Source organism: Aethalodelphis obliquidens, unplaced genomic scaffold, assembly GCF_003676395.1.
Source record: "Aethalodelphis obliquidens isolate GAN/ISIS:26980383/991018 unplaced genomic scaffold, ASM367639v1 scaffold3, whole genome shotgun sequence".
NCBI classification, from domain to species: Eukaryota; Metazoa; Chordata; class Mammalia; order Artiodactyla; family Delphinidae; genus Aethalodelphis; species Aethalodelphis obliquidens.
Window position 1 is genome coordinate 52,862,551 of NW_020837947.1, and position 14,733 is coordinate 52,877,283.

At 44.0% G+C, this 14,733-nt stretch overlaps 1 protein-coding gene across 1 annotated transcript in view; it reads left to right on the forward strand.

Annotated features, from left to right (window-relative positions):
• The window catches only part of PREP (prolyl endopeptidase), a 134,672-nt gene that overhangs the window by 62,442 nt on the left and 57,497 nt on the right, over positions 1 to 14,733 (forward strand). Inside the window, exons 8-10 of the mRNA XM_027089613.1 lie at positions 4,138 to 4,329; positions 8,499 to 8,696; positions 14,183 to 14,286. Of these exons, the coding sequence (XP_026945414.1) occupies positions 4,138 to 4,329; positions 8,499 to 8,696; positions 14,183 to 14,286 (494 nt within the window). The remainder of the gene's footprint in view (positions 1 to 4,137; positions 4,330 to 8,498; positions 8,697 to 14,182; positions 14,287 to 14,733) is intronic.

The following is a 14,733-nucleotide window of genomic DNA, read 5'->3' on the forward strand; positions in this document are numbered from 1 at the left end:
TTTATGGAAATTAATTGTAAGGATTTCTGTTTGTAGGAGTGTAGCAGACGATACACTCTGAATAATCTTCCAGTTGAAACAACTGAAATGTTGTAAAGAGTTAATAAAGCATCTTACTAAGTATATTGCTAATTGGCACAAAGGACGAGAAATCGTAAAGACCAAAGACAAAATGAAAGCAGGAGTCCTGGGAAATAAGCTGGATTGTCCCAGAATGTTTCTGCTGGGCCTTGAGGCTGAGCTTCCCTTTGGTGGTGGTGTGAGGATCATTGAGAAATAAACCCGCCAGTGTTGGAGCCAGGGAGGAGGGGAGAGGCAGGGTATAGTAAGGAAACCTGCCTGGGAGGTTTGTCCCTACCTTGGAGGCAGGATGTGAATTCTCCTAAAACATGAGAAGGGCTGACCTTCACGTGGGTGCAAGTTGAATTGATTGTCTCGATGAGGTCCAAAAATCCTCATGCCAAGAATTTAAAGTGCTCCCAGGTTGGTTGCCTCCCAAGAGGCAAACAGAAGCCATATACACATCTTATCTGAAATAGTGTCCCTTCAACCCAGGCCTTCAAGAATTCTCACAGATAGTGTTCCAAGGGAAGTCAGTTCACAATCAGAAATCACAGAGCAGATGAAGAAATTCACCAGCATGAGAAGTAGAGCCAGCAGAGTCACACCAGAGTGGAATTATCAGATTTCTACTGTAAAATAAGTGTGTAAATACACTTTTTAAAATAGTGATGCTGCTTTTTAAAAAAAATAAATGAGAAGCTTGGAAACATAAGCAAGAAACAAGATATTGTCAATAATGACCAAACCTATTTGGAAGAGGATGAAGTAGAACTTCTAAAAATAGAAAAATGGTTAACATTAAAAATTAAGTTATTAGATTAAAGAAGAGATTAGACATAGCTGAAGAGAGAATTAGTGAAATGAATATTAAAATAAATTACATAGAATGCAGCCCACCAAGAGGTGGAAAGCATATGAGTGGTTAAGAGACACAGAGAAGAGCAAATTGGGGCCCTCCAGTCTGCAGAAGACAACTGGCCAAAGATGTAAAAACGAAAATGATATAGCTGCCTTAATATCTAAGTAAACTTCAAAGCAAAATGCATTACTAGAGATAAAACTCTATAATCATAAAAGGTTCAATTCAGTTCTATTTAGATATAATAATTCTAACTGTATATATCTAAGAGCATGATTTCAAAATACAGAGAGTAAAAGTTAACAGAAATACAAATAATAATGGACAAATCTACAATCATAGAGAAACATTTTAACAGACCTTTTCTTTGACTGATAGAAAAAATGGCCCTCTAAATCAGTAAATATATAGATTTGAACAAAAGATTAACAAATTACTTAGTAGACATTCTTAGCATATCACAGGGAAGGTCTGCAAAATACACGTTCTTTTTGGTCACATACAGGAACATTTTAAAATCATTTAAGAAAAAAAAATTAGGCCACAAAGCTTTTCTCAACAGATTTAAAAAGATTGAAATCATACAGAGTATGTTCTTTGTATACAGTAAGGTTTAACCAGAAGTCAGTAACAATAACCAGAGGATGAATAATCTCACAAACATAATGTAAGGTCAGATATCAAGAACAGAAAGAAATCAGACGCAAAAGAATAATGTGGTATGGTTTCATTCTATTAGAAGTTCAAAAATGAGGCAAAATTAGACTGTAGTGTTTGTGGCTGCATGTTAAGGCAGAAAACGAACAAAGAAAAATAAGAAAATGATTATCATAAAAGGGTGATAATCTCCTTCAGGAGGGAGGGGGCTTGTTCAGAGCATCACAGCACAAGAAGTTCCTTCTTGTTCTGTCATCAAAAATGTATCAACTGTCCTTAAGTGCTTATTCTTCCAGATGAACTTCAGAATGATGTTGTCAGATTCCCTAAAAAGCTCATTTGGATTTTGGAATTGGAATTGTGTTAAATTTGTAGATTTCTTCTGGAATTATTTGCACCTTTGAAATACTGAGTCTTCCTATCTAGGGATATGGTATGTGTTTCCAGTTATCCAGGTTTTGTTTGTTGTTGTTTTTTAAGATTCCTTAGAAAAATTTTAGAGCTTTTCTCATAGAGTCCACATTTCTTGTTAAGCACATTCTTAAGTATTCATTAATTTTACTGCTAATATAAATGAGGTCCCCTGTCCCCACCATGTTTTCCAACTGGTATTGCTAACGTGGAAAAGCTGTAGATTTTTTTAACTGCCTATCTTATTATTAGTTTTCATTCCAGCCGTTTATTTTAAAATAATATTTGTTGAGGTTTTTGTTGTAGGGTAGGTATCAGTCACTTTATAATTGTCACATTTACTTGCTGTTCCTCGTCTACAGTTGAGAAAATGAGGCTCAGCAAGGTATAAAGAGATGGTTCAAGGTCACACAGCTAAATTGTCGTTGGAGCTGGGGTTTCCATTCAGTTATATCTAACTGAAAAACTCTCTACCATGGGATTATATTTTCCCTGATTAATTTAATTCAACAACAAATTATATAAAGATATTATGTTATAGAGATGAATGAGACAATGAACGTAAACTCGCCAGGAATATAAATGAACGATCTAAATTAATGTAGCAATTTCATTGTGAAATCGAAGGTAGGAGATTAATTGGAGAATAGCTGAGATCCGGCATTGCCTTTGAGCAATTTAGAAGTCATAGAGCTTTTTCGTTTATAAGATTTTTGAGATGTCCTCTAAACATTTATGTCTGATACATTATGAACCAGATGTCTTCCCAGTGGATTTTTTTTTTTAATATTAACAGTGACATTTAGTGAGCCGTTTAAATGATGATGATGGGGGACACATTTAAGATCTCTTTGTAGTGTTGACCTTCTCCAGACTAGTTCTTAGAACAGAAGGACTGGAAAGTGTTCGTCCTTGCATTCAACACCAATTTTATTTTGCACCTTTGAAGGTGCCACTCTGTCTGGGTGCTGAGTATTAAATAGTGAATAAAAAAGACATTATAAACAAGCAAATTAGGTACAGTTGACCCTTGAACCACGTGGAGGTTACAGTTGGCCCCCTGGATACATGGTCCCTCTGCGTCCATGGATTCAACCAACTGCAGATCAGGTAGTACTGCGGTATTTACTATTGAAAATAACCCCCTATAAGGGAACCCACGCAATTGAAACCCATGTTGTTCAAGGCTCAGGTGTATATATCTTGAGAGGAGTGCTGTGAAGAAATGATCTGGGTGCAGGTGAGAGGTACCTAGCCATTTGAGAGTGGGGTAGGCAAGGGAAACGGCTTGTGACAAGGCCCTGAAGTGAAGCATGTCTTAAGGAACCTAACAAAGGCCACTGTTGCCAGAGGACAGGGAGTGAGGCAAAAGTTGGAACGTCTGAGGTTAGCTAAGTGGGCAAGGACTGTAACATGCAGGACCATGGGGACCGAAAGAAGGAATTTGGATTTGATTCAAAGAGCAGTGGGGAAATTTCCAGGAAGGGTACCAACAGGGACCAGCTTAGGATATTAAGACATGGTGGTGGCTGCTACCGAGAAGAACAAGAGTGGCAGTGGGCAGAGCAGGTGGGAAGCTGGTGCCGCACACCAGGGTTTCCCAGCCACGTACTGACATCTGGGGCTAGCTGGCTCCTTGTCCAAGGGGTATCCTGTGCCTTGAAGCAGCATCTCTGGCCTCTTCCCACTAGATGCTCGTAGTAGCCCTCCTCTCACTTGCCAAGTTGTAACGACCAAAAGGTCTGCAGACATTTCCAGAAGTCCGCTGGTGGGGGTGAGATCATCCCCAATTGTGAGCCACTGCTCATAACCAGAGGGAAGTAAAGACTTGGGGTGGAGTGATGGCAGTAGAGGTAGAAGGACGTGCTCGGATTTGAGACCCTCTCAGGTAGAAGGGGATGTGCCGGATTATGTGGGGTAATGGGCTGAGAGAATTCTCCACTCTCCTTCATTGCCAGGTTTGCGTTATTTGGAAACCTTAAAATTTACCCACATCCGCCCTTGCTCTTTCTCATGCCTTAGGTCTTCCAAATATTGTGTCTGCTTTGTGTTCTATAGACAGAAAAGATCCATCCCCCGCCCCCCACATACAAACCACACCATTTCAAACCCTGGAGAGGTGACAGAGGTGCTTGGTCTCTCACCAGGAATCCTGAAGTGGGTGAAGCTGATCGACAACTTCGAAGGGGAATATGACTATGTAACCAACGAGGGCACGGTGTTCACGTTCAAGACAAATCGTCATTCTCCCAACTACCGCCTGATCAACATTGACTTCACAGATCCCGAGGAGTCCAGGTGGAAGGTGCTTGTTCCTGAGCACGAGAAAGACGTCTTGGGTAAGAGTACGTGCCGCTTGGAGGTTGTGCTTTTGTTTCTGGTAAGAACGTCAGGAAGTTGGTGCATCTCTCATTCTCCAGTGACCGGTGAGAAGGTGAAGAACCTTCAACCTCTAATTGTGAAATGTCTCAGTAGCACAGCTAGGTGTTTACTGTGTGACATCTTTGTAGTTAGTACAATACTGTGTGGGGTCTTCAAAAAGTTGTGAAGGTGTGAATCCAGACCTTCAAAGGTAGTGCTTGTCTTTTATTAGAAAAAAAAATATCGGCTGTCTTTGTGTAGTTATTGTCTGATAATCACTAATGGTTATTTTTTTTTAAATCAGTTGGATTCAGAATCCTTAGCTTTTAGCTTCTGAATAACCTTTGGCTGTTCATAGTACACCTATTGTAGATCTTAGGGTGGGTTTACAGTCCTCTTACCGGAAAAGAGTAGAGACTCTTGTCAGTTAATTGAAATACACTGCACTTGATGCTGTGCGCACTGCGCTACGGTAACCTCTTGAGAGCCTCAGTTCTTTATCTGTCATGTTTCAGAGTTCCTTTAAGTTCCCATTACTGATTTTCTCAGTGATTTTTCCAAAAATAATATACTGCTTTATAAGTTACTTCTTGCCTGAAAGCTGGATTTAAAATGAGACTCTCTAATTTTGTTACACTTTTTGACGCAAAAGGAGAGTCGAGTACGTTCAAGCCAGTGCAGAGTTTGCTTGTGGAGGTGAACTTCTGCTGATGGGTTGAATGGGGATAAAATCTAGGGCCATCCCCAAATGGGAAGGTATAAGGTGTATATAATCAGGAAAATAATTCCTTTTGAGAGCTGCAGAGTGGCCCGTTGTCACATAAAGCAGTCCTGGCATGGGTTTTTCAGTGAATTAAGGCACAAGTATTGGAGTCAGATCCAGGTGCACATCCTGGAAAAGTAAGGACGTCTTCCGCACTGGCTCAAGGCAGTGTGCTCTATGCCTGCAGATATTTCAGCCTGGCCTTGCTTAGCGGGTAGAGCAGAAGGTGGTCAGCTGATTACAGCTGAGTCTCTGAGCGCTTCCCAAGGGCGCTCCCGCCGGGCCCTTGCTTGGGCAGTTCCCTTGGCCCTGGAGGAAGCGCTGCTCTGGGTGTTGGCCTGGGATCCCCTTCACCCCTGGGCTTCTGGCTCATCCCTCCGCCTGCTTCTGTAAAGAGGTCTGCAACACCTCAGGCAGTTCTGTCAGACAGGACCCAAGGCAGCCCCACCCATGCTCTTTCCTACACAACCCCCATTTGCAGCCCCAGGGCAGCAGCCCATCCCGGGCTCCTCCACAGTCCACAGGCCATACGTGCTTCTCAGCTTCGGATTAGGCACTGGTGCTCTGTCTCTCTCAGGCTGGGGTTTTCCCCAGCGGGGAGGGGGACTTACAGCATGACAGGGGCTCTTTCCAAGGAAATCGCTTCACCCTGTGTCCTCAGAACCTTCCATTTCGTCTCTGACCCTCGTATATTTGGTTGAGGGACCCACGAATCCTAGAACAGGTTTTCTGCCTTTTCCATGAACACCTTCATGCGACTTTGGTAACCTGATGACTTCTGTCCAAACTGAGACAGAATGTCCCCCCTAAGGGTGGTAAGAGCCAGCATTTAGTGAGTGCTTCCTAAGTGCCACAGGAGGGGCCCTCAGGCCTTGGTGGGTCCAGGGGAGACTTGGTGGGCATGTCTTCCTGAACAGCGAGTGCCCTGGGTGTTTTTCAGGTTCGAGTCAGGTTGGAACAGCGATTCTCACGTAGGGAAGCATCAGAGATACAAATATTTCCCAAGGCGTGTGAATTTTCTGCCTTTGAAAGCCCCCCAAGGCAGTTTTAACTGTACCTTAAGGTGACATCCTATCTCACTTGCAGATCTAATGAAATGCAAATCAAGGTTATATTTTTATAACCTTTCCTCTAAAAGGTTGTAAGTTCTTTAGACTGGAAAGGGGAAACCTTCCATATTCACAGAACTCATCAATTCAAAGAGAAGCACAGTTGAATTTGCAGTGTGTCATTAGCACAGAACGCCCTATTGAGAATAAAAACTAGAGATGAGTCATAAAGTACAGCTGTAAAGTCAGAGCTTTTATTAACGACAGTCTACAAATCACCTTGTCCTTTTCTTATTCACTTCGTCTGTTTTAGAATTCTGATGTACTCGTAGTTAACACAGATGGATTATTTTGGGACAGAAATAATTTACTTCAGTTTTTTCCCCTTACTTCCCTTAAAACATTAAAGCCACATGACATATATTGCTCGATTGAAGCATTTAGAAAGTCGTATTGGACGAGCAAATTACTTTCAGGTGTAAGAGTTCTTCCTTCTATCCTGACTTGAGGAAAAGTTTGCGGTAGTAATCTAAACCACCCGCCGAGACTGAGGCCCCTGGGGATCCTCAGAGCTCCCTCTGGCCTGTGTCTTGTTGATCATTCATAACGTTATATGCGTGAACTACTAGTTTCTTGGGTTTAAAAATAAGCAGTGTCAAGAGCCCCTTGCCCTGCATCCCACCATGAGACCCAAGAAAGGCTTTTCTTTTCCACGCGCTAGAGCTGTTCCCTGCAGCCCTGTCCTTGCTTCCATTTACTAAAGCATCTCTCCCTCCGGATGGCCTGTCCTTAGCGCTGGCGCATCTCATCCAGAGCACGATGGATTGTGCTTGGTGCCTGCCCCCCTGCTTTCTCCTTTCCTCCTCTGCTCACTCACCTCTGCTCTCCCAGCTCCGTCTCGGACGGTACCATACTGAAGCTGCAGCCCTGGACACGGAGGGGCCTCCTGTCTCTGCCTCACTTTCCTGTCCCCACACTTGCCACGTCCTGGTGAGTCTTCCTGGGAGATGCCTTTTGTTTCTTTGCCCCCTCCTCCAGACTTTATCCCCAGCTTGATATGGTGTTCTGCCCGGCTTCTTACAGTTGTGTGTTCGGGTCTCCCCTCCACCCTCTGTGCACCTCTGTTGTTCTCTGGTCAGTCGTCGGATGCATACATCTGATGCCATCTTTATGTGTGTCACCCTTCTCTCCAACAGTAGCTCCTCAGTAACGGCTGAGTCAGAAAGGCCTAAACTCGCCCCTACCTGGCTCACCCAGTCCCCCATCAAACCACCACTACTGCCCCCGCCCACCCCCGAATGGAGCAGCAGTTTTCTTCTTCTTCTTCTTCTTTTTTTTTTTTTTTTTGCGGTGTGTGGGCCTCTCACTGCCGTGGCCTCTCCCGTTGCGGAGCACAGGCTCCGGACGCGCAGGCTCAGCGGCCATGGCTCACGTGCCCAGCCACAAAGTGGGATCTTCCCCAATCAGGGCACGAACCCGTGTCCCCTGCATCAGCAGGCGGACTCCCAACCACTGCGCCACCAGGGAAGCCCGGTTTTCTTCTTCTTGAAAATGGATCTCTACCTCGTTCTTTCTCCCAGTCTCCTTCCCTCGCTCCCTTCCTTCCTGCTGTTGGTTCATTCATGTTCCTTTTCTCTCTCCTCATCCCCAGCTCTGGCCTTCATTCCTTGAGTCATGTTTTCCCACCTTCTCGTCCCCCAGAGAGCTGTCCTGTTCCCGACACCACCAGGCCCCCCGCCTTCACACCCCTGCCCTCCAGACATAATTCAGCATTTGCTCAAGGGCTCTCTCTTATTTGGGGTCCCAACCAACCACTCACTCACCCTTGTTTACAAGTTACTACTTGTATTTTTACGCGATTGTGTCTCAAGGACAGAAATGACCTCATCTTCTTGGTGGTCCGTCCAGCACCCTGTAGGGTATCTGGCACATACATTTACATTTAATACAGTTTGTTGAATAAACGATCCTGACAGATGTGGATCGTGATTCGGGCTTTGTTGTTTTCCTTCTTATACCTCCTGTAGCATGATATTGGACACAAAATAGGTAAGCAGGGTTATTTGTATTACACACGTTATCTAAATCATCCAAAGCTCCTGGCCCCAGGTGGAGACTATCTTGTTACCTCTGGAGATGACAGTGGCAGTGATTTATTAAAGGGATACGCTGAAAACATGATGCATGATTAACACCAATTATAAAATCACTTGCAAGTCTCACTGCCGCAGAGCACAGTGTTGATTGAACTCAAGAACTATTGTTCGGTGACATGAGTATATTTTGGGCTAATTTTCAAAACCACATTATGCTTTATCTGTTGTTATCTTTTCAGAGTGGGTAGCTTGCGTCAGGTCCAACTTTTTGGTGTTATGCTACCTCCATAACGTGAAGAACACTCTGCAGCTTCACGACCTAGCCACCGGTGCTCTCCTCAAGACCTTCCCGCTTGAGGTCGGCAGCGTCGTGGGGTACAGCGGTCAGAAGAAGGACACCGAAATCTTCTATCAGTTTACTTCCTTTTTATCTCCAGGTGAGAGTCTTTCCACCAATGTTGTCCAATTTAAAAATCAGACTCACGTTTGGGTTTCTTTTGAGAAATCGAAATACAGTGCTGCGTTATTGAAAATCACCTATGCTGTATTACAGCCAAAAGTACTTAGTGGGAATAAAACAGTAAAACAGACGCTCAGAACAAAGGGAAACACGAACACCTAAAACTGCACTCTCATTAATCTTATATCCTGAGTCTCTCTTCCAGGGACAGGACCATCTGTTGTTCTAGGTTGATGTGAAAAATTAGTATGAACAAGTATAACCTTAGAGTCAGCCTTTGGTCTACAAAACACACACAGTGCAAATAACTAAAAGTGTTACATAAAAATCTGTAGTCACATCTGACATTAATAAATTGTTTTAAAACTGAGAATAAATTCTGCTCTTGTTAAACTGGATTAAAATATAATTGTGAAAGTTTAGTCTTACATCATATGGGGGGGCGGAATTTGTTACTTGGTTCTAGTAGAAAAGGAAACACTTGTAAATTGCAATTTTACGGTATCAGTTAATTTTCCCCAAACTAAACATAGCTTTCTGTATAACTTGTTTTTTTTTAAGTTGGTCACACTCATTTTGCTTGTTTCGGTTTTTTCCCCTTTCTCCACTTGGCTGCAGTGTTTCTGTTACAGCTGAAGCCATAACACATACCCTGATTTATCCCAGGAGCCTGGCTCAGTTGGCAGTGTACCGTTGACTGGGTAGACCCTATCCTGAAAGCAGTCTGGCTGAAAAGATGTCTGCACTTTCCTTGTTTGTTTTTTGAGCTCCTTCATCGTCCTTTTTGTCCTACCCGGTTTTGTTGCAATAGTTTGGTCCTCAGCAAATAAAGCAGACGTAGGGGAGAGCCCGGCAGGTGCACAAGTGGCCTTGTCCTCCTCCTGGGGTTTGGCAGGTGACAGTGATGCCTGATACACTTTTTTTTTTCGTGCCTCTGAGTCACAGAGCAGGCAGTCTTTAAGGAATCTTATCGTCATGACAGGTTGCCGTCAGGGTTATTAAAACCAAAAGAATGATGCTCTGTACGTGTGGCTGATGGTATCTCTGGAACACCTAGCAAGCTTTACTTGCCCATGTGCCTTTCAGAGGATCTCAAAGAGATGTGGAAACCATGCCCAGGGCCAGGAGTCTGGAACTGACAGGTCAAGAACCTCACATCAGGGTGTCTCGAGCCTCACCCCTCCTCCCCTGGGGCTTGGGGGACAGCGGCAGCCAGTGGACAGGAACCAAGAGAAGTAGCTTTCCTCCAGAGAGCCATTCTCAACCACTGCCGTGGGATCCACACTTTATTTCCTCAACTTACACTGGTTCCAGAAATTTGACTTTGGAAAACCTCATAGCCTTGAAACAGTGATAATGGATAAAGGGCAATGAGGACAACAGAGCAGCGCTGACTCACCTGCTCTTCATAAAAGCCAGAGTCCCCAGAGGCCTGTAAACCACCTTCAGTGACCCCATGTGGCCATTTATTTCAGGAACAAGTTCATCATTACCCAGGGCTGAAAGGGCTCACTGTCCCAGCATAAAATGATGAGTTCTGTACCAAGCAGTGAAATCCTATCCGTGACCGTGGCCGTGCGGTTTGGAAGGAGGAGTGTGTTGTCAGTGCTGTATGGACAGGACGCTCCTGAGCAAGCTTTAATTTGGTGCTGCCGTGCTTTGTTCTTCTCCTTTGTCTTTGCTTATTCATTTTGCCTCCTGCTTTTTCTTTTCTCTCCTTCATGTAATTTGATATCTAAAACCGGAGAACGGGGCTTCCAGACTCAGGCCTTCTTATCCAAATGTAAAAATGGCCATCAGACAATTAAACTAGATTCCTCGAAAGCAGGAATGGCAGTGTGTACATGTACACTCCCACATACATGCATGTCCGCTCAAAGGCTGTCTGGCGCTGGTCTCTGAAGATTGGCTGTCCACTACTGCAGTAAACAGCAGAGACACTAAATTATAAATAAAGCCCTGGGGCCAAAAATACCTGCAGTGCCAGCTGCTGTGGACACGTGGTACGTCTGGCAGGTGAACACCAGCTGACCGTTTCCCATGGAGGTACATAGTGAAGACACGTCTTGAGCCAAGCCATTTGTACCTTGAGTCGCACTTGGAAGAACAGAGGCAGCCAGGGCAGTTTGGAGCACGATACACTTATTCCCTGTGGCTCAAACCACTTAGTGGTCGAGCCGACTGATTCTGTACTCATGGAACCTTGGAGCGTTGTCTAAGGCTCACTCCAGACTTGCGTGTGTTGTAATAATCCAGTACAGGCGTCCCAGCTGCATGGCTCTGAGAGACAGGGAGAAGAAATCAAAGAACCTTTCCCAGGCTCTTTGGGAAAGGCATAAAAATGTTTCAAGACTTTATTTTTTTAGAGCAGTTTTAGGTCCACAGCAAACCTGAAGGGCTGGTACAGAGATTTCCTATGCACTCTCTGCCCCACACATGCACTACCTTTGCCGTCATCAGCATCCGTGCTACAGGGTACATCCCCTGTGACAACTGATGAACCTGCATGGACACACGTCATAGTTGCCTGAAGTCCGTGACTTACCTTAGGAGTCACTCTTGGTGCTGTACATTCTAAGCTTGGAGAAATGTATGACGACGTGTATCCATCATTATGATACCGTGCAGAGTGTTTTCAGTGCCCTTAAAAGCCTCTGTGCTCAGCCCTTTTCATCCCTTCCCCCCGCCAAGACCCTAACAACCACTGATCTTTTCACTATCTCCATAGCTTTGCCTTTTCCAGAATGTCATGTAGTGGACTCTTAGATTATGTAGCCTTTTCAGGTTGGCTCCTTCACTTAGTAATATGAGTTTAAGGTTGTTCCATGGCTTGGTGGCTTATTTCTTTCTAGCACTGAGTAATATTCCATTGCTTGGATGTCCCACAGTTTATTTACACATTCACCTACTGAAGGACATCTTGGTTGCTCCCAACTTTTGGCAATCATTAATAGAGCTGCTGTAAACATCTGTGTACAGGTTCTTGTGTGGACATGTTTTCGACTCCATTGGGTAAATAACCAAGGAGTGCAAACAATTTTTGAGGGACTTGTTTTAGTTTGTGGGGTTTTTTTCTCTTAATAACCTTAAAACCCAACCTATAATCGGATGAAACAGTATCTACATGGGTCATCTTCACAAATTCCTTTTGCCTTCTTTTTGCATATCCGATTTTCCAGATTCCTCTGATGATTCTTTAGCAACCTCTAGGGTTGCCCCTTCCTCCTAACTCCCATTTCTTTCACCTCCTTACATTTATTCAGATTATATATAGCAGGAATATTCTAGCTGATCGTCCCTGCCTCTTTCCTATTGCTAGAATAGCCTTGTTAAAACAGTTTAATCAGGAGACCCATGTCAAGTGCAGACACCTCGTGTGGTCTTAAGGGAATTCCATAATTCAGTTCTCTTTTGCCCTTAAACTTCGAAATTATTCCCCAGAGATCACCTGACCAGTCCTCTCTGATTCATGACTCTAGGATGGTTTCTCCAATCCCTTCCCCTCTCCTTGTACTTAAGCAAACCAATTCAGACAGGACACAAAGCATCATTAGACTACAGGAATTCATGTTACAGAGTGAATATGCAGTGGGCTAACCTGGACTGACCCCGATGGATCTATAAACAGAAAGTATCCATCAAATATATTAAGTACCAGTACCTTTAGGTTTAACCCAGCCTCCCCCAAGGTGCCACTTCTGCCCCAAACAGAAGAATTAAAGTCAGGCACTCGGCACCCTTTCTCCCAACAGTAGCCAGCCTGTGTCCTATACTTATTTCAGTCTGCTATTGGAGGGTTTGATGTCTCAATTATTCTAGATAAACAGGCATTTAGAGTGTGTTTCCTACTCACTGTCTTTCACTGGGGTCACTGCCCCAGTAACTGGCCAGAGCTGGGAGTCCTGGCCCCAGGGTCCTTCGTCGTTCACTGTAGTACAGGTAACAGTGATGCCGGGGTGAGTCCGATGCTCAAATGGCACATGCTTGTTCTGCAATCTCTTGTCGTCGTCGTTGTTTGGTCTGGAGTTTTTTTCCAAGGATTCAGATGCTTTTTGTGTTTGGATGAAGTGGGGCAGGTACTAATGAAGAAGCTCTTCAAAAATTAACGTACATGTGAAGATAGCAATTTGCCCTCGAGATTACATTTATCTGAGCAAGTACAGTATTCAGTGTATCTGGTAATTTAGAACGTATGCCCAGAGTGTAGTCTGGAAGTATTTTATACATAAAGTCATATTCCAACAAACATCCAACTGTAACTTAAACTAAGAAAGCCAGGACTTCGGTCATGTTACACATCTCCCCACTGTCAGTGTTAATCATATTCCGTATTATAAACCTTAAAATAATTTGTAAGCATGAGAAGTGAGATAACATTCATAGGGATTAGCAGTCCTGCTGTTAAGGAATCTGAATGTATTACTCTTTGCCAGTGGGGGGCAGAGTGCTGTTTCTCAGCTGTTAGTGAAGTTCATACGTACACAGAGGAGTTGAAAAGAAAGCAAGCTGCCATTTTAACACATGATCAATCAATTTGAATGTGCCCTGTGGGAGTACCGCTTAGTTTCTGGTTTTCCAGCAAGTATCAGGATCTCTGAATTGATTTTTCATATACTTGACAGCATATGCTTAAAGTATTCTGTGGGAGGGCTGTTTCCACACCAGCCACTCCAGATGACTAATTCTGTTTCATAAACTATAGCAATGTTGTTGTTTTCAAACAGTAACGATTCGTCTTAGTTATTGTTTCTTTGGTTTAGTTCTTGAATGTTAGAGTGTAGTAGCGTTAAATTAAGGAAATGGAATTTTCATTAGTGGTTAAAATAAGCTAAAATGTTGTGGTGTGTGTTCATCAATCTGTGTTGTGCACAATTACTGGGATAATCAAAATTTTAAAGGCAACTCCAAAAGGCTACCCTAAAAGGCTACCCTAAAAGGCTATCTTTGGTCCTTGACTGCTCTCCACATGTGTGTCCACAGATGGGTGGGTAGCAGGTAACAGGCGCCCCAGAGTTCCCATCAAGAGACCCCTGAATGGCTGTTGACTTTGGGCAAGTCATTTGAGTTTTCCATCTTAATCACTTCTCAGGTAAAACGGCCCTACATGAAGTTTCCCATCTTCTTTGACCTGTTCTCCTAAGTGACCTGGCGTGGGGAAGACCTATTAAGTTTCTGCAGTTAGGTTTAACTATTCTCATGGTCACAGAATGCATTAGAATCTTCTAAAATGAATACCCAGGTAACTGTTGTAAAACGGAAGGCCGAACACGATGGTGATGATGAAGTGTGAACTGGTGATGATGACATGGTGATGATGAAGTCAGGCACTCCACACGCCTGACCATTGTGGGCTCTCTTGCTACAGTGACCTTACACGGCACTGCTGACTGTGCTTTGTGATCTTTGCCCCCCTTGTATCTAGTGAGTTTGTGGACTGAACTTAAGACTTCCACTTCCTTCTAGGTATCATTTATCACTGTGATCTGACCAAAGAGGAACTGGAGCCCAGAGTCTTCCGAGAGGTGACTGTGAAAGGAATCGATGCTTCCGATTACCAGACAGTTCAGGTATGGAGCATTTGATCCTGACAATGTGAGTCAGAAAAATCTGACTTTCGGGCCCTGCACACCCCACTTTGTCAGGAGCCGTGGAGGTAATCCACAACAATAGGGGCAACAGATATTGGGGGAACTCCTGCTGTTTCTGGGCATTGAGCCAGGCGTGGTCCCTGTCCTCCTAGAGTTTAAAGGTTCTGCTCCCGGCACTGCTACTCTTGACATGAAGCCAGAGCCCCTTGTCTGGGTGCTCAAGGCGACACGGTTTGTCTGCTTGCTTGAAAGTGGGTTGTTTTCTGGCTCAGGTCTCGTGGTGTCATAAATAACAACATAGATCTGCTCTACATAAAATACTCAAGTGCTAGGAGCCAGCCTTTTCAGTCTGAAATTCGTCTGTATGTCTGGCTGGCACAGGGTGAGCACGCCATAAAATATTAGAATGGATGAATTAACTGCTTA